Source organism: Mus caroli, chromosome 15 (assembly GCF_900094665.2).
Source record: "Mus caroli chromosome 15, CAROLI_EIJ_v1.1, whole genome shotgun sequence".
NCBI lineage: Eukaryota > Metazoa > Chordata > Mammalia > Rodentia > Muridae > Mus > Mus caroli.
This window is the reverse complement of record NC_034584.1, coordinates 3,806,654-3,829,643: the sequence shown is the minus strand read 5'-3', so window position 1 is coordinate 3,829,643 and position 22,990 is coordinate 3,806,654. Positions and strand designations below refer to the sequence as shown.

The 22,990-nt window shown below is 42.8% G+C and overlaps 1 protein-coding gene across 2 annotated transcripts in view; it reads left to right on the top strand.

Annotated features, from left to right (window-relative positions):
- The window catches only part of Egflam (EGF like, fibronectin type III and laminin G domains), a 177,763-nt gene that overhangs the window by 95,334 nt on the left and 59,439 nt on the right, over positions 1 to 22,990 (top strand). For both annotated transcript variants that reach the window (XM_021183287.1, XM_021183286.1), the window contains exon 6: positions 6,702 to 6,868. In XM_021183287.1, the coding sequence (XP_021038946.1) occupies positions 6,702 to 6,868 (167 nt within the window). The remainder of the gene's footprint in view (positions 1 to 6,701; positions 6,869 to 22,990) is intronic.

Here is a 22,990-nt window from a genome sequence, read left to right as displayed (position 1 = left end):
ATATACTCCTGTGTACTTATATAGATAGATATCTTGGGCAAAAGTCAGTTTATATGTATCCACTCACTATATTATTTAATTTTCTTATTGCTATGACAGAACACCAGACAAACTCCTCAAGGAAGGGAGTTTATTGTGGCTCACAGATTGAGGGATCAGTCCTTCATGGGATGGAAGACATGGTGATGACATCTGCTCTAGTTGTGGTGGCAGGAGTTTGAGGCAGATGGTCACATGACATCCACAGTCAGCAAGCAGAGGGAGATGAATGTTGATGCTTCACTTACTTCCTCCTTGTTAGTTAAGCTGGGACCTCAGCCTAGGGAATGGTGCCACTCAGTCTAGGGAATGGTGTCACCCCAGCCTAGAGAATGATACTGCTCAGCCTAGGGGATGGTACTGCCCAGCCTAGGGAATGGTACCACCCAGTCTAGGGAATAGTGCTACCACCCTCAGTGGCTCTTTTCACTTCAGTGAAACCTCCCTAGAAACACACTCACAGACACCGCTTAGGGATTTCAAATTTCTGTCAGATTCATAATAGAAATCAACCATTCTATTCTCCATTTATTTATTTAGAAGTTCTTACTATGCAACACTGAGATTGTTGGAGAAAGATTAACTTTTTAAAATCAATTAAAATTATAACTCATATTTTAAATGATGCTAATATCTTAAATTCTCCCCCCCCCCTTTTTTTTCTTCTTTTTTTGGTTTTTTGAGACAGGGTTTCTCTGCATAGCCCTGGCTGTCCTGGAACTCACTCTGTAGACCAGGCTGGCCTCGAACTCAGAAATCCGCCTGCCTCTGCCTCCTGAGTGCTGGGATTAAAGGTGCAGTGTTTCTTAAGATAGCAGGATAACCAGAAATTCTTGGAGTGTTCAGAAGAAAGTATATATAAACAAGTGAACTTGATAGAGGTGGTGATGTTGTTGCTTTTGTTTAATATCTCCGTGCCTGCTCTCAAGTGTCTGGAAGCTTGTAATTATATTTACCAAGAAAAGTTAAACAGCAGTTAGCGTTGCCCTGCAGTAGATGTGGGAATGTTTCTTTCCTAGACCACCCTGAAGTATGACTGGCTCTCGGTGTGAGACTTGAGCAAATGGTCATTTAGGTGATTGTTTTTGACAGCTGCTTGTTGGAATCTGGACTGTGCCCACACTCATTACTGCTGCCTGCTGAAAAGCCCGCTTTGTGTGGCAACAGGATATAGCCGGATTTGAATTAAGTTCCATAGCATCAGTGACACTGAATAAGACAGAGTGCCCCCTGAGCAGTGTTGTTCATACACACTCAAAATGTGTCTGGGGTGATTATACAAGTTGAGACAGAAAGATTAATATGTTATGCCCTGTGATCCAAGTAGGCCCAGTGTAGGAAAGAAATCTGTTCTTTAAACTAGGAATATCTAGGGTGTGATTGTTAGCATTAGAAGAGATTTTTCACATCTCCAAATAAATTTAAATTTTTTCAAATTTCTAACACATTGCTTTGCTCACAACTTTTATAGTACATTGCATACAACTTCTTAGAAGTTACACGCTGAATATACTGTGGTATAATTTATCTTCTTTTTTTTCATCACCTTAGAGATATCCTGATACTGCATCCCAAGAGCTTTTTTTTTTTTTTTTTTTTTTTTTTTTTTTTTTTTTTTTTGGTTTTTCGAGACAGGGTTTCTCTGTATAGCCCTGGCTGTCCTGGAACTCACTTTGTAGACCAGGCTGGCCTCGAACTCAGAAATCCGCCTGCCTCTGCCTCCCAAGTGCTGGGATTAAAGGCGTGCGCCACCATGCCCGGCTTAAATTTTCCCTTTTAAGACAAATTCTGTAAATGTACACCATTAACCACTTTGTAAATGTAGCTATGGTAATTCCTTTGTAATGTGGGTTCCCCAACTGAGTTAACAGCTTGAAATTCTTAGGTACCTCAGAGGTCTTATCTGTACTAATAGTTTTTTGAAGAGAACCAAAAGCTTAAAAGTCATTTGCAATGCTGGGGGCAGAACTTTACAATAATTTCTTAAATCTTCCCTTTTTCCTGGTTCAAAAATAATTATTTAGGTTTCAGCTTTATCAAATCTTTAAAAACAGTATAAGTACCACTCATTTTATACTTACATCTCATTGATTTCTGGAATATTAATAATTATAATAAACAGGAAGGCCACAAAATGAAGTCAAATATAGTGGTGTATGCCTGCAAGTTGTGTACTCCAAAGACTGAGGCAGGAAGGTCTACAGAGGGCAGCCCGGGCTACAGAGTAAGGCCATTTCTCAAAAACAAAGCTCTAATAAATCATCGGTACATTTTGGGATAAACTCAACTGACTTTTGATAAGTTAGGTGCGCAGTTGGTAGGAGTAAATACAGCTCAGTGGTCAAGCAGACACTGAGACAGAAAAAGAAAGACGCTACAGGCTTGTTCACCTACTCATGTGTTCTCATGCTTTGTACTCATCTTTTGTATAGCTCAAATGGACATCCTTATCAGGGCTTATCCCTTCTCTTTGGTTATCACATTTACCTACACGCACTTAGCACTTAACATACTACATGACATACTTGGTGTTGCTCTGATCTCTGCCACCCAAGGATTCTCCATTTGTTCCTTGGGTTCCATTCCTACGTGTTTTCAAATCCAAACACTTTCATAATTTAATTTGAAGTCTTCCTGGTCCTCACAGACTTCCCACAAGAGGTCAGTTTACATTGAGCTATTTTAATCCAGTTCTTGGGGCTGGGAGGTAGCACAGCCATGGAGGGACATTGCTGCTCACTTTCCAGCACCCACACCAGGCAGCTCACAATTACCTGAAACTTCAACTCCAGGAGCTTTTATGCCCTCTTGTAGCCTCCTGACACTTATATATAAGTGGAACACACACACACATTAAAATTAAATTTCAAATACATTTATTAAAACACACTATTTTGCTTGGCCGTCTGCTGACTCTTTGTGGTCTTGTTCCTGCACTGAGCCCAGATGCACTATTCTGCCAACTGCACTGTTAGCTCCCGAAGGTTGTCCTTGCACTTCCCTAGAAGCCTCACAAACATAGCTCCTGCTATACTGGACCCTGCCAAGACAGAACCTCATGGTATCAAGAAAATGATTGTTCACTAAGATTTTGACTGGCAATGGGTACAGTGGTCAAAATGTTACAAGAAAAGAAATAAGAGAAGTATACAGGTCTGTATCTTTACATAAATTCTTTTATGTAAATTATGTAAATTATGTAAATTATGAAAACATTCTACTATGTTTACAAAGGTAGAATGGTAGATCTGTCTCATAAGCTTTGGGTATCATAATTATCTTTAAGAATATAATTGAGAATCCAGGGGGCTTTTACTTAGAAAAGTAAAACAAGGGCTCAAATACAAAATATTGCTTGTAACTTCTAGGAATCCTCAAACTCTTACTGGGTCTTAACATTACCAGCCGGTGATAAGCAGCTCTTCCCAATAAAGTAAGCCACTAGGTGCATGCACCCTGATTGCTTGAATTGACATCCTTGGCTCTTCCTACACATTGCTCAGTCATTCTAAAAGCCAGCCAGGAATCTCCTGAGCTAGCCCCTCCTAAGGGATGAGATGCCTGGCATTGCCCCTGGCCACTTCTTAGAAAGTGCTGCAGATTTGAGCTGCTGAGAGCTGAGAGCAGCATATTCTCAATTAACTCCTCCTTCTCTGGCCTTTCATCATGGGGGAAAGTGCCAGGATCGTGTTGCTATGGTGACTTGGCTGCCAACATTGTAGTGAGGATAAAATTCCCTCCCTCCCAAGGGAAAGAAGATATAGCTATTGTTGAGGATGGCTTAAGACAATACTGCCAGGTTATCTCTGTCAGCCTCACCTTTGTCCTCTGGACCTCAAGAGACTCTGGGACCAATGAAATGGAAAACCTGATCCAAAACTAGAGGCAAAGTACTTAAGGTTTTGAACTATTATTCAATCAGCATGAGCTATATATTATGAAATTAAATATTAATGATTTCTATCATTTCCATTGAAAATAGGTCTTTTTCCTTTTTTTCTTTTTCTTTTTTTGTCTGCATGAGATGAGCAAAGAATATAAAATCCTCCCTACCCCCCAAACCCTGTAACTTTTGCATGAAGATGGCTGCAGACATTTGCAAGTAGCTCTGGGTAAACAAGAGCACACCCAAAGAGATTAAGGTTCTTTCCTCTAGAAATAGCACAGGGGAAGCTTAGCAAATAATAGGAGAATTTTATCTAAAGAGCGCATCTCTTCTGCCTTTACCTTTTGGTATCTCCAGCGGCTCTCCTCTGTGAAATGATTCTGTGCTAATGTGAATTGCAAGTGAGCTTCCGTCACTCAGTCAGCTCTTCCCTTTGATGATAAAGTCGTTTTAGAGAATTCCACCTTTAGGACAAGACAGGGAATAAGTGAACCCTGCCTCCTCCAGTGGGCAGCCCTGTGACTTTCTCTCCCCCAGACCAGACACGGTCAGCGCTCACAGCTCTCGCTCACACTTGGTATGCTAACCCAGAGGAAGTGTCTGCCTCCATTTCCTGGACTTTTAGTAAGTCCTGCTAGTGAAGAATGAGGCAAGCACACATGTAAGAAATGAAGCCCATCCAGGCTTCTCCTCTCATTTCTTTTCCTGATATGCTCTTCACAAAAGACAAACACCAACATTTTGTTTCCTGATACTCTTTAAATACCTGGGAGTAGGGGGCATTTCACACCAGATGGAGGGTGCAGGGAAGGAACCAGCTGAAGGTCTAATAATCGCCCCCTGCCCACCATCGCTAGTTTTTAATCCAGTGTCAAGTGTTTTTGTTTTGTTTTCATTTAACCTCAGCCCATCAACCCAAGTTGGCCTCAGCAGTTCTCAGTTGTGACCTTGGTCAAATTTCTTGCCCTTTCAGAGATTTAGTTTCTCATTTATATTAAAATCGAAAACAAAAGATTGAGCCTTTTAAGAGAATAGGTGTTAGAGGTAAATGAGTTAGGGTACCAGAACAGTGCTTAACACTTTGAAACATTTGGCAAATGCTGGCAATTAGCAGCCATCAATACAAGCTCGCCAGTTAGGCCCCCTGCTGTGCACTGCTATTCCTGACTTTCACTTCCCCTTTCTTACTACCTGCCAGGTTCTTCCTCTCCTTTAGCTAGAACATCCAGAGGGGGCTACAGTGTCTGTCCTAAAGAGATGCTGGACAGCCCTGTATGAGTTTATGTTTTAATTGTCGTGTTATGAAGGTAAAAAGAGAGAAAATAAGTTTTTAAAATGTAAAGATGGAATTATTTTGTGTTTATGTGGGTGTTTTTGCCTGCGTGTGTGTGTGTGTGCACCATGTGTGTGTCTGACATCCCCTGGGATTGCAATACAGGTGGTGATGAGCCACGACGTGGACGCTGAGGCTTAAACCCAGGTCTTCTGCAAGCATTAGTGCTCCGAACCACCAAACCAACGCGCCAGCCCATGTAAATGAGTTCTAAAAAGCTATTTTATTTTGATTACTTGTGTTTATAATTATATTTATAAATTACATATAGTATATTATAAATATAAAATAAATAAATTATTTATATTTATAATTGTTAAATTTATTATTAACAATTTGGATATTGCTATATCCAAAATATTATCATTTCAACATGAATTCAATATGAAGATAAAATCAGTTTTATACTTACGGAAGAGATCGATTTCTTTTCTTTCTTTTTTTACTTTAAAAGCTTGTGTGCGTTTTATACTTATAGTACATCTTAATTCATGCTGGCTATATCTGCAGGGCTGAGTAGCCGCATGGGTTAGCAGTACAGTCTGGGAATGTGTATGCAGTAAGCAAGCATATGAGTTATTAACTCCAGAAGTAAATGAGTCCCCTGAGTAGTGGCCGGCACATATTTATAGTGTGGTACTAGAGTGGAGGCTAAGCATGTGTGCTTCATGTAATCTTCATGGCAGTTCCCTTATCTTGGTCCCTGCATCATTCACATACTACATATGGGGAAACTGAGACTTAAAGACATAAAATAAAAAGTATATAAAACAGAAGGATCAGCTGCTACTAAGTAGCAGAACTGAGATTTGAACTTGGCTCCTCCAATTCCAGAGACTGTACTGGTTTTGTGAATGCCACTTTGCTGATTAAAAGTCTAAATGAAGATCTACCTTCTCTGCCCTCAGGGGGACATGTGAAAAGGGGGCGTGTCTTGACACAGACATAATTTGTTGTTACTAAGAAGGTCTGTGAGTGTAGTCATCATGAGTGTTCCCATGGCAATTCATGCTGTCTGTCACCCTATAAAATCTGTATTTGTTTACTCAGGAATAGATGGCAAAGTGATGGGATCTCTGCTTTCCTGATCTCTAGGGATGGGAGAGCCTTGCTCAAGGAACATCTGGAAAATACAGTTCTTGTAGATAAATGCTCCCACGTGGGGTCTTTATGTCCTGGTGAAGGCCAAGCAGGCAGAAGTAGACACTCTCTAAGCAGTGCTTAGAACTGGCCCTAAAGATGATCTACTTGCTTTTACTGGCAGATGCTTGCAGCTGATGACGTTATGGTTTGAAAGCAGGACCACTTTCAGATAGGAAATGTTAACTCACTTTTATGAGCATAGCTCTCAGAGTGAAAATGGTCTTAGCTCCCATGGCTAGCGAACCTCTTTTCCCGACGGTATTTCTGAACCCTTGCTTTTCTTATTTTTAATCATTAAAGACCAGATTTTGACAAGAGCTGGACCATAATCCAAGAGCGCCTGCAGATGGACTCCATGGTTATCAAAGGCCTTGATCCAGATACCAACTACCAGTTTGCTGTGAAAGCCATGAATGCTCACGGCTTCAGTCCGCGCAGCTGGCCCAGCAACACCATCCGAACCCTGGGTGAGTGTTGTACCTGTCCTGAAGAGCATGCGCAGCTGGGCAGCTGGGGTTGCCTCGCAGAGCCTCCCTTGCCTGGGGCTTCTGAGTGCCCAACAGAGAACAGCTTGGGATGGGGCTCTCTCCGGGCTTCTTCCTGCAGTTTTCCCAGACCTTTTGAAGGTTCTACTCTCCACTGGGACGCGGGCTATTTCTGTTTCTAAGCAGTCAGGGAAGGTTTATTTTTGCATCGTCCTTGGGGAGTTTCTGGTCGGGTTTTTGTGCACAATCATGGGGCAGATCACACAGCAAATGAGATGTGCAGTCTCTCCCTGCCTCTTGTCTCATCATCAGTTCATCTTGGAACCCTGTGGGGGAAAAGTTAAGACTCCACCCCCCACCACACACCCGACTCTTCACAATTAGTGATTGCCAAATGATGACTCTCCACTGAGTGTGATAAACACCTGTAATCTCCTCCCTTGGAAGGCTGGAGCAGGAGGAGCTGTGTTAATTCAAAGCCAACTTAGGGTGCTCATTAGGAGCCTGTAACAAAACAAAAGGGACATTCAAGTAACACTCCCCTGGGTGTTGGCCAGCACATCTCAGAACAGATGTTGGCGTGCTGACACGTAACTTTGGGGGTCTAGTTGACTGTAAGTTCTCATGGTGCCTCTGGGGATCTGGAGGAAGCTTAGGACCAATGTTGAACAAATAAACTCAGGCTTGTCTTCAAAGTCTAAGTCATGTCTCTGGTCTGGGGTTCAGCAAGCTGTCACATGATGTCAAAAGCCGAAGGGTTGAGGCAAGCTTGTCAAGTCCAGCCCAGCCCAGCCCAACCCAGCTTCAGAGCCTTTGTACTTTGGAAGTAGGGTCACATTTACATAAACCTAGAAGCATAGTAGTGAGGACTTAGAAGAGAGACGTAAGCACTTTTTGTTTGAAAGGTCGATGTCTTTGCAGTTCTGCACATGAATTCGTCAAGAGCCCTGCAGCTGCTGCAGGCCTGTTTATCCGAGAGAGGGGCTCCAATGGGGAAGCTTACCCTGAGTAGCTTGTTTTTCCATTGGCTTGCACAAAGCCCTATTTTTGTTGTTAGGATGGAAATAAGTAACCCCCCACTCCCCCCATAGCTGCCTCCCAAGGCTAATGCTATTCCCAGGAAGATATCCACCATGGCTTGCAAGTCCTAGGGATGTGTGCTCGGCTAAACAGAGCACCCATCCTGTAACCTTCAAGGCTGAGTGTCCCCTCTTCAAATTGAGTTGTTGCAGTTGCAGTGGGGCCTCACCTCTAAAACTGCTCCCTGACTCTCTACTTCCCCACCACACAACAGCTACAGTGGAATAATAATTGTTTCCTTATTCTTTGGAATGGAGAAGCTGCCTAAACAGACTGAGAATGAAGATCTTTCTTTCCAGAAGACGTGCTAGCAATTCTATTCCAAGGTCAGGCCTCTGTCCATTCTTGCTAAATGTGTTCTCTTCTGTCATCTCAAATTGGCCAAAATATAGAGAACTGGAGCTAGGGGCTCACTGTCCTTCAAAACACTTGTCTAGTTTGTGTGCACTCTGCCACTTAGAGCATGTTCATTGCTCTTTCCCGGCCCTTAATATGAAGAGTCTGTGTTCCACACGTCCATCTGTCCCCAGTGTCCTCTAAGTCATAGAGTGAAGAACAAAGAAAGATGACTATGGAAAAACCCAGGCTGACCTTGACCTTGGATGGATGTGGGAGAGGACACTAGCTTAAGGAACAGATGGATGGCTGGGTAGAGCACCCCTTGGGGATTTTCTTTTGGTAAATGATGTGCTGATGTGGTCTTTGAGGTTCTAGTCATTTGTTCTCCATTTCTTGATCCTATTGTTAATGGGGGGAAAAGTGGGGAAAGAGATGCAAAGATTCTTTGTGGATATGAAACATTTTATTGCATTTCTGGCTCCCAGGGGAAGTAAAATTTTATAGTTTCATGTAATTGTGCACAAAGAATGGCAAAGCAAACAAAACAAAAGCAAAACAATGACAAAACACCCTCTCTGCCCCTCAAAATCCACAAACCTCACTGAAGTCTTTATGCGAGTTTGTTATTGTTGTTTGGGGTGTTTTGTTCTGTTTTTGAGACCCGAATAAGTACCCCCACTCTCCCAGTAGCTGTCTCCCAAGGCTAATGCTATTCCCAGGAAGATATCGACCAGGGCTTGCAAGTCCTGGGGACGTGTGCTCGGCTAAGCAGAGCACCCATCCTGCAAGCTTCAAGGTTGAGTGTCCCGTCTTTAAACTGAGTTGTTGGAGTTGCAGTGGGCCCTCACCCCTAAAGCCACTCTCTGTCTCTCTACATCCCCACCACACAAATTATTGAGTTATCTCAAATAACTCAGGCTAGCCTCCAATTCCTTATGTAGCTAAGAATGACCTAGACCTCCTGATCCCTTTCCTAAGTACTGGAATTGCAGACATGTAGTACCATGCCCAGTTGATGCAATGCTGGGTTTTATTTTTTATTTTATTTTTGCAGATTTATTTATTTATTTTATGCATATGGGTTCACCGTTGCTCTCTTTGGAGACACCAGAAGAGGGCATCAGATCGGATGGTTGTGAGCCACCATATGGTTGCTGGGAATTGAACTCAGGACCGCTGGAAGAGCAGTCAGTCAGTGCTCTTAACCACTGAGCCATCTCTCCAGCTCCATGCTGGGTTTTAAACCCAGGGCTTCATTCATGTAAATCAAGCACTGTAGCAACTGGGGTGTATTCTCAGCCCATAATATTGCTGCTCCTACGTGGGTATGGTTCCTCAGATTAGGATGACAGGAGTAGACTCCATTAGATGAGTCACTGCATGGAAACACAAGAATGTACTGTAAGTGTGTGCTGTGTCAGGTGAACTTTTCGTCTTGGCTATATTACTGCTTCAGAAACCCCACTATTCTAGCACATTCCTATCCTTAATTTGGTATTAGTTGTAAACTATATCGCTTCCAAAACACATTTTTTTTCTATACAGAAATTATACATCTACCAAATAGTATTATGTGAGTTGGTGTCTTTGAAGTATCAGGGTTGACACTGAAAAGCCTGTTGTGAGCCAGGCCTCATGCTGACTACTTGTGTGAAATCCTTTAATCTCCCCCAGAAATGTGGGGTGGGAGGGATAGCATCCTCTTCATATAGATGGAGAAAAAATAGCATCTCCAAACGATTTCTGAGTTTTTTCCCAAGAGCGAAAATTATGAAGGCAGTATGTGAAGTTTGCTGACTGTGTTGTGGCTACTTCCCGAGTATGACTGGGATTAGTGGAATCAGAATGCTAACACACAGCAGCATGGGGAGGTTCGGTCAGTCATTCAGTGAACGATGGATGGGGCAGGTAGTCTGTGTAGACTCTGCAGACTGGGGCAGACTGGACCCAGTTTCCAACATTTGCATTTTGTTTCCTTTTATTTTCTTTACAAAACAAATATTCCTTCTTTTATAAGTCTTCCTCTTTGTATTCCTTTACAGTCATATTTACATTCCATGCTCCATTCCTAACCCCTGACAATCAGTCTTCCATTTCACCATTCATCTAATATTACCATTTTGGGGATGTTGTGTAAGTTGAGTGTAACTATAGAATTAGGACATCTTAGCTGCTCCAGCAAATGGTGATGAGAAGCCAGGGGCCAGCCTGTGCTCAGCCAAAGTGAAGTCAAGGGTGTATTTCCCCCTGACAATAAGGGGTGGTTTGGGTAGAGGCTTGACAGGTGTACACCTCATCTGCTTCAGCCTTGTTCAAATACAAAACAGAATGGGAAGAAAAAGATCATTTCTTTGTATCTGGTCTTCTCTTGAGAAACACAGTTTTATTGGTCACTCTAAACGGTGATGCCCTGCCCTGCATTTACCTCAGGCCCCTCACGGGAGGCCCTGCATTTACCTCAGGCCCCTCATGGGAGGCGGCTCACTACTCAGTTCCTGTGTTGTTTCCACAGGGAAATGGGAATTAAGTAAATACGTTTTTTAAAAGACTGAAGATCTTTTCTCTGTATTGCTATCCTTCTGTTTTCCTTAATGCCATGAGAGGAACACCAACAGCGTCATGATTTGCCTTTGGTCTTGTGAATGACTAGCTGACACTCGGCTGGGGCGTTATAGGAGATGCACCCACCCCATCTGCTGGTCACTTACCTTCTGAGCATCATGCTTAGCTCAGTCAGGAAGCATAAGGGTGGGAAATAAAGGACATGAATAATACACGGGGAGGAAATAAAGCATATGTACTTTTTCATAGACAAAGATTGAAGTAAAAATTATATGTATATATATAATTTAGCAGCCCAAATCTTTTTGTTTCTAACGTTCCATCCTTGTAATATAGTCAGAAAAAGGATCAATACATCTCTAACTGATGTGGATCTGGGATCCTTGGAGCAGGCACCCATAGATATATTCTTTTTGTTCCTGCCAATAGTCCTTTTGCTTTCACAGCCTCAGGCCTTTGGCACCTGCTCTTTCCTCAGCACAGAGCTTTCTTCCCTCAGATCTTTCTGTGACTCTGGCAGCCCCCTCTATCTCTGCTTATAGATCATAGCTCACTCCTTTAGCTGTCCACTATCCCCAAGCCCCTGCTTTGTCTTCTCTCTAGCAATGCCACTGTCTGGAACTATTATATGCATTTCACTATGTGTATTTCCCCCTGACAATAAGCTCCTTGTTGGGGCTGGAGAGACATGGTCAATGCTGGCTGCCCAATGCCCTCTGCCATCTCAGCACTCAATAACTGCTATTGAGTTCATGTGCAAGTGGGACTTAAGCAGCCAAGAGTCTGGTTTAGAGGTTGAGTAACTGTGCAGCTGATGTCAAAGCAGAGGCAGGCAAGGGTAATCTAGAAGACCATGCAGGCCCAAAGTAGGTTACCCAGTGGGAAAATTCTTAAACAAAGACATTGAAGCCCCCAGAACTGCAATGCACAGAACTAAAGGAAAAGAAAACAGGATAAAAGAAGAGGAGTGGGGGACTGAGGAATGGAGAAAGTAGCCCCAGAAAATTTAAATTTGAGGCAGTAGGAATAGAGAGGACTTGCTAATGGGGCATTAGAAGGAATATTTACATCCTATTCCAAACCAAGCCTTCAGTTCTCTTCTGTGTTCTTTCTTAACCAACAGAATGAGCTCTAATGTTATTATTAATGTCACTATTGTTATTAATATTGTTACTAATGTTATTAATGTTACTATCACCTTTGCCTCTGCTCCTACGGAACTTTCACTGTGGCCTCAGATCTTCAAAGACGTTGTAGGAACGGTTTGTTTCGGTATTTGCTATCTCCCCAAATCCAAGGTTTTCTATGATTTTAGAGCTTCCTCTTCCAGTGATCCAAGACAGGCGCACATGGCTTCAATAATCAGATTTCTACACTAAGTGCTCTTCCCACCCTTCTTCCTGGTGTCTGGTGATATCTGTTCCTATTTTTGATTGTTCGGCGTCTATATATGACTCTGGCTTCTGCCCACTTCTGCTCTGACACTGACTGATGGTTTGTGTATGTTTGCCCCACAGAGTGGCACTATGAGTGGGCGTGGCCTTGCAGGAGTAGGTCTGTCACTGTGGACGTGGGCTTTAATACTCTAGTCCTAGCTGCCTGGAAGTCAGTCTTCTCTTAGAGGCCCTCCTGCATCATGCCTGCCTGGATGCTGCCATGTTTCCACCTTGGTGATACTGGACTGAATCTCTGAGCCTGTAAACCAGCCCCAATTAAATATTGTCCTGATAAGAGTTGCCTTGGTCATGGTGTCTGTTCACAGCAATAAAACTCTAAGACAGGGACCTTCACTTTTTTCATTTTCAACTCTCTTCATAGAGACTGGCTTTAGTATGCTAGGCTTCTCATGTATATGCTACATATGCAACCACAGAACAGAGTTTGCCTCTCCCCAGTCTCAAGTACAGTTTTCTATTTGGTAGTGGTGCTTCAAATTGACTGCAGCAAGAGTGCAGGCAGGAAGCACATGGAGACAGGTGCATGTGGGAAGGATCTGTAGGAATCAATCAGGAACATTCTGAAATCCATGGCATCACCCCCCAGCATTCCCTAGCCTGGTGCATATGAGGAACCTTTGTCTATCTGGAGGTTCAACTGCCCCGCAAGCCATGTTTCTTTAGAGAACAAAATCTAGAAGACAACTCTGGGCTTGAGACATCTCCAGATTCTCAAGATCCCATGCAGTCTCTTTCCCTCAGTTTCCCCATGTCTATGATCAGGACAGCAGAGGCTGGTGAAGGTCATCATCTCTGATTCCCAGGGCTGTTTTGAGAAAATGCCTATGGAGTGCAGATTGTTTGTGCCTTCTGCTTGTTCTTCAACTGATAAAACATGTAAATGGTTAATGGCTGTCTCCTCGATGCATAATTACTGAACGGGTAGACTGTCAAGAACAACCATCACTGAGTCTATTAGCATTTCCTCTAGGACTCCATATCCTGAGCCATGGCACTGGAAAACAGCAACAGGGTTACAGAACTCAGAAACATAGGTCCAAGGAAAAGAAATCTGTTGACCAAGAAGTAGAGGGATGGAAGAAGTCATATGAGCTGGGGACATTGGCATCCTTGTGGTGGGTTTTGGAGGGTATGGGAGTGAGGGCTTTCTTTTATCCTCTAACGTTTCTATAATTGAGTCTATGAGATAAATGACAAGCAGATATTAATAACAAGAGAAAAGACCTATAGATCTACCACCCACACAGGGCCACTACCAAAAAAAGAGATGAACCCCACTGGCACTCCCAGTGAGACCAATAAGTGTATGTACCCTCTTAGCATGATAGGTAAGCTTAGTCTTTAAAGGGGGTTCTTCTGGGAAAAATATTCACAGAAAGTGACCTTTCCCCTTTGATGTTCCTAGAGAGTTTTCAGGTGTTAGAAATAGACACCTTTAGGTTGTCATTCCCTCAAAGTCTTCTACTGGACTAGTTAGCTCTAAAAGACTTCCTTGAAGGATACCAACAACTAAAATACATGGGTAGGAGGCACTGTGCATTCTGAAAACAACAATATCCCATGTCCTCCATACTGGTAGCTTTAGACTGCTGGTCATGTTGGTGCAAATGCTATAGAGATTGTAGCAGGAGGATCATGAGTTCAAGGCTAGCCTAGGCTGTGGCTGGGGATGTAGCTTAGTTGGAAGAGTGCTTGGGTAGCATTCACAAAGTCCTGAGTTTGATCCCCAGAGCCACATAAATGGTATAATGGCCATTCTTGTAATCCCAGCTCTCAAGAAGTAGAGGCAAGAGCTTTAGACATTGGCAGTCACTCTTCCTACTTAAGGACTTCTAAGCCAACCTAGGCAAGAGATCCTGCCTCAAAAACAAAACCAAACAAAATCAATCAATCAAACAAACACCAAAAACCCTCAAGGAGAATTAAAACCTAACCGAGTACAGAATTATTCTCTCGTGACTCTTGTTTTAGTTGGTTGTTTGGGTTTTTTTTTAATCTCCCCAAAGTCAGCCACGCACTCAGAGAAGAATCTGTAAATTTTTCTCTGAAGGTCTAGTTAGTAAATATTTTAGGATTTAGACTTGACTATTGTTGAAGATATATACAGTATGCATGAGTGTGCACCAATAAAAGTTAATTTATAGACACTGAAATATGAATTTCTTATGTTTGTGCGCCATCAAAAATTTATTCTTTAAAATTCTAAAAGTGCCAAAACTATTGTTCCATCCATAAACAAGCCACGCGAGCTGTCCTTGTCCTGTAGACTGGCTTGTTGAGCTCTATACTGGAGTCCTGGAATTTATCCCCCAAAGTTTAAGAGTCTTTCAAATTTCGGGGGAGTTCTTTTTTTTAAGTAGCAATTTTTTTTAAGCTTGGAAGGAGCCAATTAGCATATAAAAATGAAGTTGTTCCCACAGCAGAGCTCTGTGATTTAATTTTTGAAGAATATTCTTAAAGAAGGGACCCGAGAGCCTCAAGGCAGCAGCTGAGAGGGGTTGTAGGGCTCCATTTGAAAGAGAAGGAGAAACACAGGAGGGGCAAGCTGCTGTGCTGGGCTTTTCTCCAGGATGGAGGAGAGAGAGGCCTGTAAATTAGAGCTCCATGGATTTGTAAATCTTTAGGTTGGAAGATGCAAGCGGAGACTGGAGGAGGAACAAATCACTAGTTTCACTCCTAGCGGACAAACCTGCATTTTAAGCGTGTATCTTCGCATAAACATAACTGCAAATGTGATTTTTACATTCAGGGTGCCCTGCTGCTGTAATCGCTCTATTGATTTGCTAATGCCTGGATTCATGTAAATCTGAATTACACCCATTTGCACAACTTTATTGGCTTTGAGAGGAATGATTCACCTCGCTGTTTAAATACCTGATACCTATTAATTGCCCTCCGGAGGCCTCTGTGCACGCTATCATACTTTTATTTATAATCAGCACACCCATATTTTATCCTCTTGCTAGAGAGAGAAGACAAACTGAAGCAAATGATAAGAAAATATAATTTCTCAAACCCAGGGAGAACTCCAAGCTCAGCCCTGCGCCACAATAGTTTTCTGTTGGGTTCATCACAATATGGGAAATGTGGTGTGTCTCTCACCTCAGGTGGACTCCAGCTTTAGAGTTCAGGCACTGAATGCTCCTGGTCACACGGACTTCCACAGAGTCAGTGCCTTCATGGTTCTTGCAAACTGAAAGAATGAAATTTGTGAATCCCAAAGGGATGTCAGAAATAACATTTATTATAAATTCATAGGAGGGGGCTCCCATAGAACAGGGGCTTTGGGGTGCTATCACTATCTATCCCTGCTGGACTGCTGGTCTTAGATATTATCAGTATCTATCCCTACTGGACTGCTGGTCTTAGGGGCTTTTTAAAGAACTTCTGGCAGAAACTGGCAGAGGGATGAGGAGGTGTCTGAGTATCTTAGTTAATTGTCCTACTGCTGTGAAGAGACACCATGACCACAGTAACTCTTATGATGGAAAGTGTCTAGTTGAGGCTGGCTTACAGCTCAGAGGTTTAGCCCATTATCATTGGTGGTGAGAAGTGTGGCAATGTATAGGCAGACTGTTCTGGAGAGGGAGCTGAGAGTTCTATATCTGGATCTGCAGGCAGCAGGAGGAGAGGATGAGCCACTGGGCCTGGCTTGAGCTTCTGCAACCTCAAAGCCCACTCTGAGAGACACATATTTTCCAATAAGGCCACACCCCCTAATGCTACTCCGTAGTGACCAAGCATTCAAATATATGAGTCTATGGGGCCATTCCTACACAAACTACCACACTGGTGCCTCCCTCTGTCAGCCACTTCCTCACATTTCAATTTCAGGCAAAGATCTCATTTAGAGCTAGCAAGGACCAGGAAGCAGGCCTTCTCTGGCCTTCCTGACCTCTATCACTGTCATGTTCAGAGCTGCTGATCTGACTTGCTCAGGTAGAGCAGCGTCTGTCCCGTATTCACACCAATCACGTCTTAGCTTCTGAGTTCCAGTTCCAGTTAGGTTCTTTGTTTAAGTAACTAGGGTGGCAACTATGACTCTCACAGTATCTACAGAGTCCGGTTTGTTTCCACCAGGATTTCCAGCTTCCTATGTAGATTAGGCAAGGACTTGCGGAGAGCGGTGGAAGCCGTGTGCATTCTTATAAAGTGCACTTAGGAAGGGAGACTGCATTTCTAGTGGAGAAAGTGGGCCAGAACTGGGTGGAAAAACTCGATGGAATGCACAGCATCCATAATTGAGACTTTTATGGATATTTGTATGTAGTAAGCTTTTTGAAATGCTTCTAATCTTGCTGGTAGGTAGTTTCTTTGACAACTGATTTTGGCTTCATGCTCTGTGGCTACGGTTTAACACAGTCTAAAGTATACAGAATAAGCTTGTCACAGCAACAGACACACAGACAGACAGACAGACACACGACACCACACACACACACATACACACACACACACACACATACACACACACATGTAGGAGGAGCACAATGTATCTGATGGCCCTTATTTGTTGCTCTAACTGAATTCTGAACAGATACACACACCCATGGTGTTATTGGTCTCCTAAGCAGGAAATAACAAGATGAGTGAATGAATAACATGAAGCAAGCTTTTTTTTTTCATTTAAGAAGCGCTTGTTTGCAAAAGCCTACACAGCCAAGCTGGCATCTGGACAGATAGGAAGAGCCATGTAGTAAGAACCATGGTTTCCAGCTACAACATGTAAAACTGACACAAATGAGCCACAGACAGAAATTATGGGGAATCAACACCACGACCCCTTGTCCTCCCGCCTCGTTCTGCTGATGCTTCCTGATAGCTGAACACACCAGAGAGCCAGGCATTCGAGTTTCCCAGAGCACAGGGAAGAGCGGAGCAGGGTAGTGTATGGGTCTGGGGCTAGAAAAAAAAGCCACCCCAAGAGGAATAGTGTAGTCAAATAGAGCAACAGAATGGTGCCTGTTATATGGGTTATGCATTGTGTGTGTGTCTCTGTGTCTATGTGTGTCTCTGTGTCTATGTGTGTGAGTGTATATGTGTCTTGAGTGTGTTGTGTGTGTTTGTGTATGTGTGTGTCTGTGTGTATGCATGTGTATGAGTTGTCTGTGTGTATGTGTGTGTGAATATGTGTGTCTGTGTGTATATCTGTGTGTATCTGTGTGTATGTGTGTGTGTGTCTGTCTGTCTGTCTGTGTGTGTTTGTGTGTTCCACTTGCTTAAATTTAGGACACAGGTTTATCATCTCTCCGTGTATTTTGCATGTTGCCCTGAACATAGGCAATGATGAATCCCCAGTCAGGCCTCTGTGTACTGAAGTTTATGTTCACAGAGCTGGCGAGGGGTCACCTCTGCTTTGCACAGAAGGCAATGGGTCTATAAACATAGTAGCTTTCTCAAGATTACTCACTAGCAGATCTGCATGGAAACCAGTTCGTGATTGATTTCCACACTAGATCCCTTAGTTAGTGGGAGTTCCTCATCTTAAGAACTGGTCCCTTACAATTTTCAAAATGTATATGCTGTCTTGTAAAAACTAGCGGCCCTGAATCTGTTGCCTGCCTGTGGATCCTCTTCCTTAACGAGCTGTTTTGTCTGGCCTCAGTGGGAGAGGATATGCCTGACCCTGCAGTATATTGATGTGCCAGGGTGGCTTGGTACCCAGGGGGGCCACCCGTTTGGGCTAGATAAGGGGAAGGGGATGGGAGAGAGGGGCTTGCATGGGGGGGGTGGGGGGCTATGACTGGGATGTAAAGTGAATAAATAAATTAATTAATGGAGAAAAAGAAGAAGAACTGGTCCCCTGGGTGTTCAGGGAAGACCCTCCATCATTGCAAGTGTGGGATGGAGGGGATGGAGAGGATGGAGGTGGAGGGGATGGAGAGGATGGAGGGGATGGAGGGGATGGAGGGGATGGAGGGGATGGAGGGGATACCTAAATAGGCTGGGTATCATTGGCAAGGGCCAGCTAGGGTCTGAAGGTCACTGGAAGCCACTGAACTTGGCTGTTTCTCAGGGCAACATGAGGATTCTGGGACAGCTGGAGCCTCAAGTTGAACAGAGTGCAAAGTTTTCACTTAGATTTTAGCAAAATCATTTGAATGAGGCTAAGAAAATCAACACATTAAATCCCAAAACAGAAATGCCATCCTTATTTCTAAATAGAAATGGGTTTTATGCTCTATAATGCTTAGTAGAAAAAAAAATGAAACACCCAACAACATAAAATAGTTTTAAAACCCAAACTGTAAACCCTGTCTATCCTTAGTATCTGAAGATAACGTTTTATTATAGACTATCTGCTAGAGTTTTAACTGAATGATGAGGTCATAGAACATATGCTCTGTTTTGTTATAAAAATATTGAAATATAAATAAATATAGGCCTGTCTAGTTAAGAAGGATGGTGTGCTCGACTGTGAAGCTCCGAGACATGTGTGTGCCTCAAGAGACGCCTGCTGCTGGGTGTGTAGATCGCTTTGTATAACCATATCAGATTCCTTGCTGGGGCCTTGGACCACACCCTTCTTTTTCTCTTCCATGTGTGTATGTGTGTGGTATACATTCATGAATGGATACAGTTCACATGTGTGCGGACATACATGTGTTTACATATGGGAATGTTGGGGATCATGTCCAAACAGTCTTCAATCTTATTGTTTGTGGGCAGACTCTCTCAAGGAAACCCAGATTCCCCCAAATGACTAGTCCTGCCAGCCAGCTTGCTCTAAGGCTTCCCTGTCACTTCCTTCCTAGGTCAGAATTAGAGACAGGCTGCCACACCCACTCATTTTAACCTGGCCTCTGGGAGACCAAACTTGAACTCCTTGCTTGCATGGGAAGTGTTGTTTTGTTTTGTTTTTTGGGTTTTTTTTTGGTTTGTTTGTTTTTGGTTTTTTGTTTTGTTTTTTTTTTTTTTTTTTTTTTTTTTCCGAGACAGGGTTTCTCTGTATAGCCCTGGCTGTCCTGGAACTCACTCTGTAGACCAGGCTGGCCTCGNGAGACAGGGTTTCTCTGTATAGCCCTGGCTGTCCTGGAACTCACTCTGTAGACCAGGCTGGCCTCGAACTCAGATATCTGCCTGCCTCTGCCTCCCAAGTGCTGGGATTAAAGGCATGCACCACCACACCCTGGCTGCATGGGAAGTGTTTTAACTGCTGAGCCATCTCCCCAAAACCTCCCTCTGCTCCACCCCCTTATCCCCCACTGCACCCCCACCACAAAGGAAAAAGAAGTCACCTGTTGTAAAGATGTGCCTTTAAGTTCAGGTCTCCTGCTGGTATTTTTCAGGGTAGGCTTGTCTCCCTGACGTCATACAGAAGTATCCCTGGGAAAGGAAATCATGTACTGTGAGAGCCTCCCTTTACCGATATGTCTAACATAGAGTTTTTCACTTACAAAGCTAGTATGGTTCTCAGTTATATAAGGATCTGAGCTTGGAGCAAAGGACCAAAAAGCCGCCTCTGTGTACCTATCAAAGGCCTGGGCCCGAGGCTGAAGGACACCTTCTCAGGAGGAATATCTGGTGACCTTAACATCCCACAAGACCCCTGAGGTCTTTTTCTCTTTTAAAAATGAGTGAATCTTCCTTCCTACATAAGACAGAAGATTAAAAGCCTTGGAAAAAACAAAACAAAACAAAACAAAACAAAACAAAAGCCACATTTGCATGACTTGGTGAAAGGTAAGAGTCAGGATGAGAAAACAAAGGCCCTCTTCCTACAAGAGAAAAGACTGAAGAGGAGAAAGATATGCCTACATCCACATTCTCTCTGCAAATAAGCCAAACCACATTACTTTCTCTGGTTGGGGTCAGTGGTATCCATCGGGGATGTTCTGTTCTTCCCTGGATGTAGCTACCACAAGACTGGCAAGCAGGAGAAATACTGACCAGGCTGCAGAGATATTCCTAGAAACCGCATACATCCTGTTTGAGAGGATAGCTAGGGGGTAGGCTGTGCAGATGGAGAGGGGAGAATATTGCAGGAGCCTGAAGCTGAGATTTTCCGCAGGTCTTCTGGAGTGAGTCCCTAGGGAGGTATCATCCCTGCTACTTCAGTTGACTGCCCTCCCCCACCCTGGCCAATGAGATCACTACAGAGCAAGAGAAGTGAGCTGGTGAGGTTTCAGTGATGAGCAAGGCCAGGGAGACCACCCAGACATAGAGGTAAACACAGATGGGCAGGCCTTCCATGCAGCCTCAGCCTCACTCACAGAAAGGCCAATCCCTCACTGTAACACCCCATGCACAGAGATGTTGACAAGAGCAAGTGAAAGTTTCAGACTCCAGAATTCTGGAAACAATAGAAATCCCTCTGAGGAAGGACATACTGACTGAAGGTGTTTTTTAAGTATGGAGACGAGCATCTCTCCCCACACCTGCAGAGGGAATTATGGGAAAAAGAGGGGGAACCCTACATCACCCCAATTAGGAACAAACACATAATAATTACATCATTAATTATTATTATTATTCCTTTAATTTATTTTTGCTTTGAAGATGTTTAAACCTCTGTGCATTAACAGTTTGGCTTTGTGTTTGAGCTTGTATCTCATCTGAGTTGGCCTTTGTGATAGTTCTTTTCTTTTTCAGCATCTATTCTTAAAATATTTTCTGTTTCTCATATGTCTAACCTGTGTATGTCTCTTCTTGTTTACTTTTTTTTTTTCACCTTCCCTATTCCCTCCTAAGCAACAATTTAATCGCTGATACCTTTATCTTAAAAAAAAAATGAACTTCATTTTCCCCAACCCTGGTGCTGCTGTCTCTGAATCTCATACTGCTATTGCAAGCTAACACTAGGACTGCTGTCAACCTCTGTATCTATGAAGTCAGCTTCATTCCTAAATAATACTGCAGAACATATCTTGTGATCACAGCTCATCAGGGAGACTCGGATAAAACAATCAAAAAGATCAAGAAAAAGAGGAAAAATTAACAATGGTGGATATATTTATTCCAATGTCTCTCAAAGCACAGCCAAGAAACACCATACGTACACATGCACGTGCACACACACACACACATTTCCACAAGCTCACAACTTGACAATATTGGACCCCAAAGACAAAGAGATAGCTGAGATGGAAGAAAAAGGTTTCAGAGTCCTACTTTTAAAATGACCAAAATAAATGGATTAATGAAGTAAGGAAATCAAATCAAGAGCTTAGATAAGAAAGTTAGCAAAGGGAATAAAGTATTCAGTGGCTTAAAGGAGAAATTCAAAGCCAGAGGAAAAATCAGCATGGAAATTGAAATTCTGTGGTGAAAAACAAGGGAACCCACATGAAAATGAACAAATCGATCAGTCAAATAAAAAATCACAGTGGAAAGTGACACCAGCGCATAAGACCAAAACAGATGAGTTTCAGATGTGTAGGACAAGACGAAGGGGACAATCCATTCTGACATATACAAAGAAGAAAGATTCATGGGCATGACTGAAATATCTAAGAAGTGTGGGATGCATTCAAAAGGCCAAACCTAAAAGTTCACAAGGCAGAAGAGTCAAAGTCTAAAGACATAGAGAAAATGAGAGGGCTAGAGAGGTGGCTCGGTGGTTAGGGACACTTGCTGTTCTTCCAGAGCACCTGGGTTTGGTTCCTAGCACACACACCAGACAGCTCACCACTACCTCTAACTCCAATTCCAAAGGATTCTCTTCTGGAATTGGATTTTTTTTTTCTTCATTAGATATCCCAGGTCCAACTGCTCAGAGATGTCACTGCTCACAGAGGACTAGGCACTCCCACATTAATTATCAATTACGAAAATGCCTCACAGACATCTGGTTGAGGCACTTGTTCAGTTGAATTCCTTTTTCTCAGGCAACTCTAGGTCCATGCTAAGTTGACTACTGAAGCTAAATGACAGTGTTTAGCACAGTAAACCAGCAACTTCTAACACTAATAGTAGAGGAAGAAAAATCCGTATCATAGCTGCCAGGGACCCTGCCAGCCAGAACAAAAATCGGCAACACCATAGTAAATGGTGAACCCTTTTCAACAAAGAGCCTTAAATGCAAATATTTTCAACTCGCCCTTAAAAGACATAGATTGGCTGACTCAGTTATAAAACAAGATCAATCCATCCATCCATGTTGTCATGTTCATTAAGGTCCTTGTTTGGCTCATTTTGGACAGTTGATGAGACTTTTTAAGTATAGCAGCTGGTGTTATTAGGAGACATAATCTCACAGTAAACTCCTGACCCTGTGGTAGGAATATATATGTATATACATGTACATAATAACAATGAAAACAAGGCCTTGATTTGAGAGTGGGGAGAGGTATATGGAAAGGTTTGCTGGGAAGAAAGGGAAGGAAGAAATATTGTAAGTACATTATAATATTTAAAAACCCCAAGACAAACTACCTATTGTTTCCAAAAGCACACTTCACTGGCAAAGGTGTCCACAAACTGAGAGTCAAAGCATGAAAATCAATTTACCAAGCATACGGAAACTGCAAGCAAACTGGTATAGCTATTCTGATATCTGACATAATAGATTTCAAATCAAATTAGCCAGAAGACATAAAGAAGACCACTATATATTAATAAAGTAAAAAATGAATCAAGAAGATATACTATTTGTTTAACAATTATTGAGGCTCTCAAGTAAAAAAATAAATACTGAAAGACGTGGAAGTCCACAATAGTAGTGGGA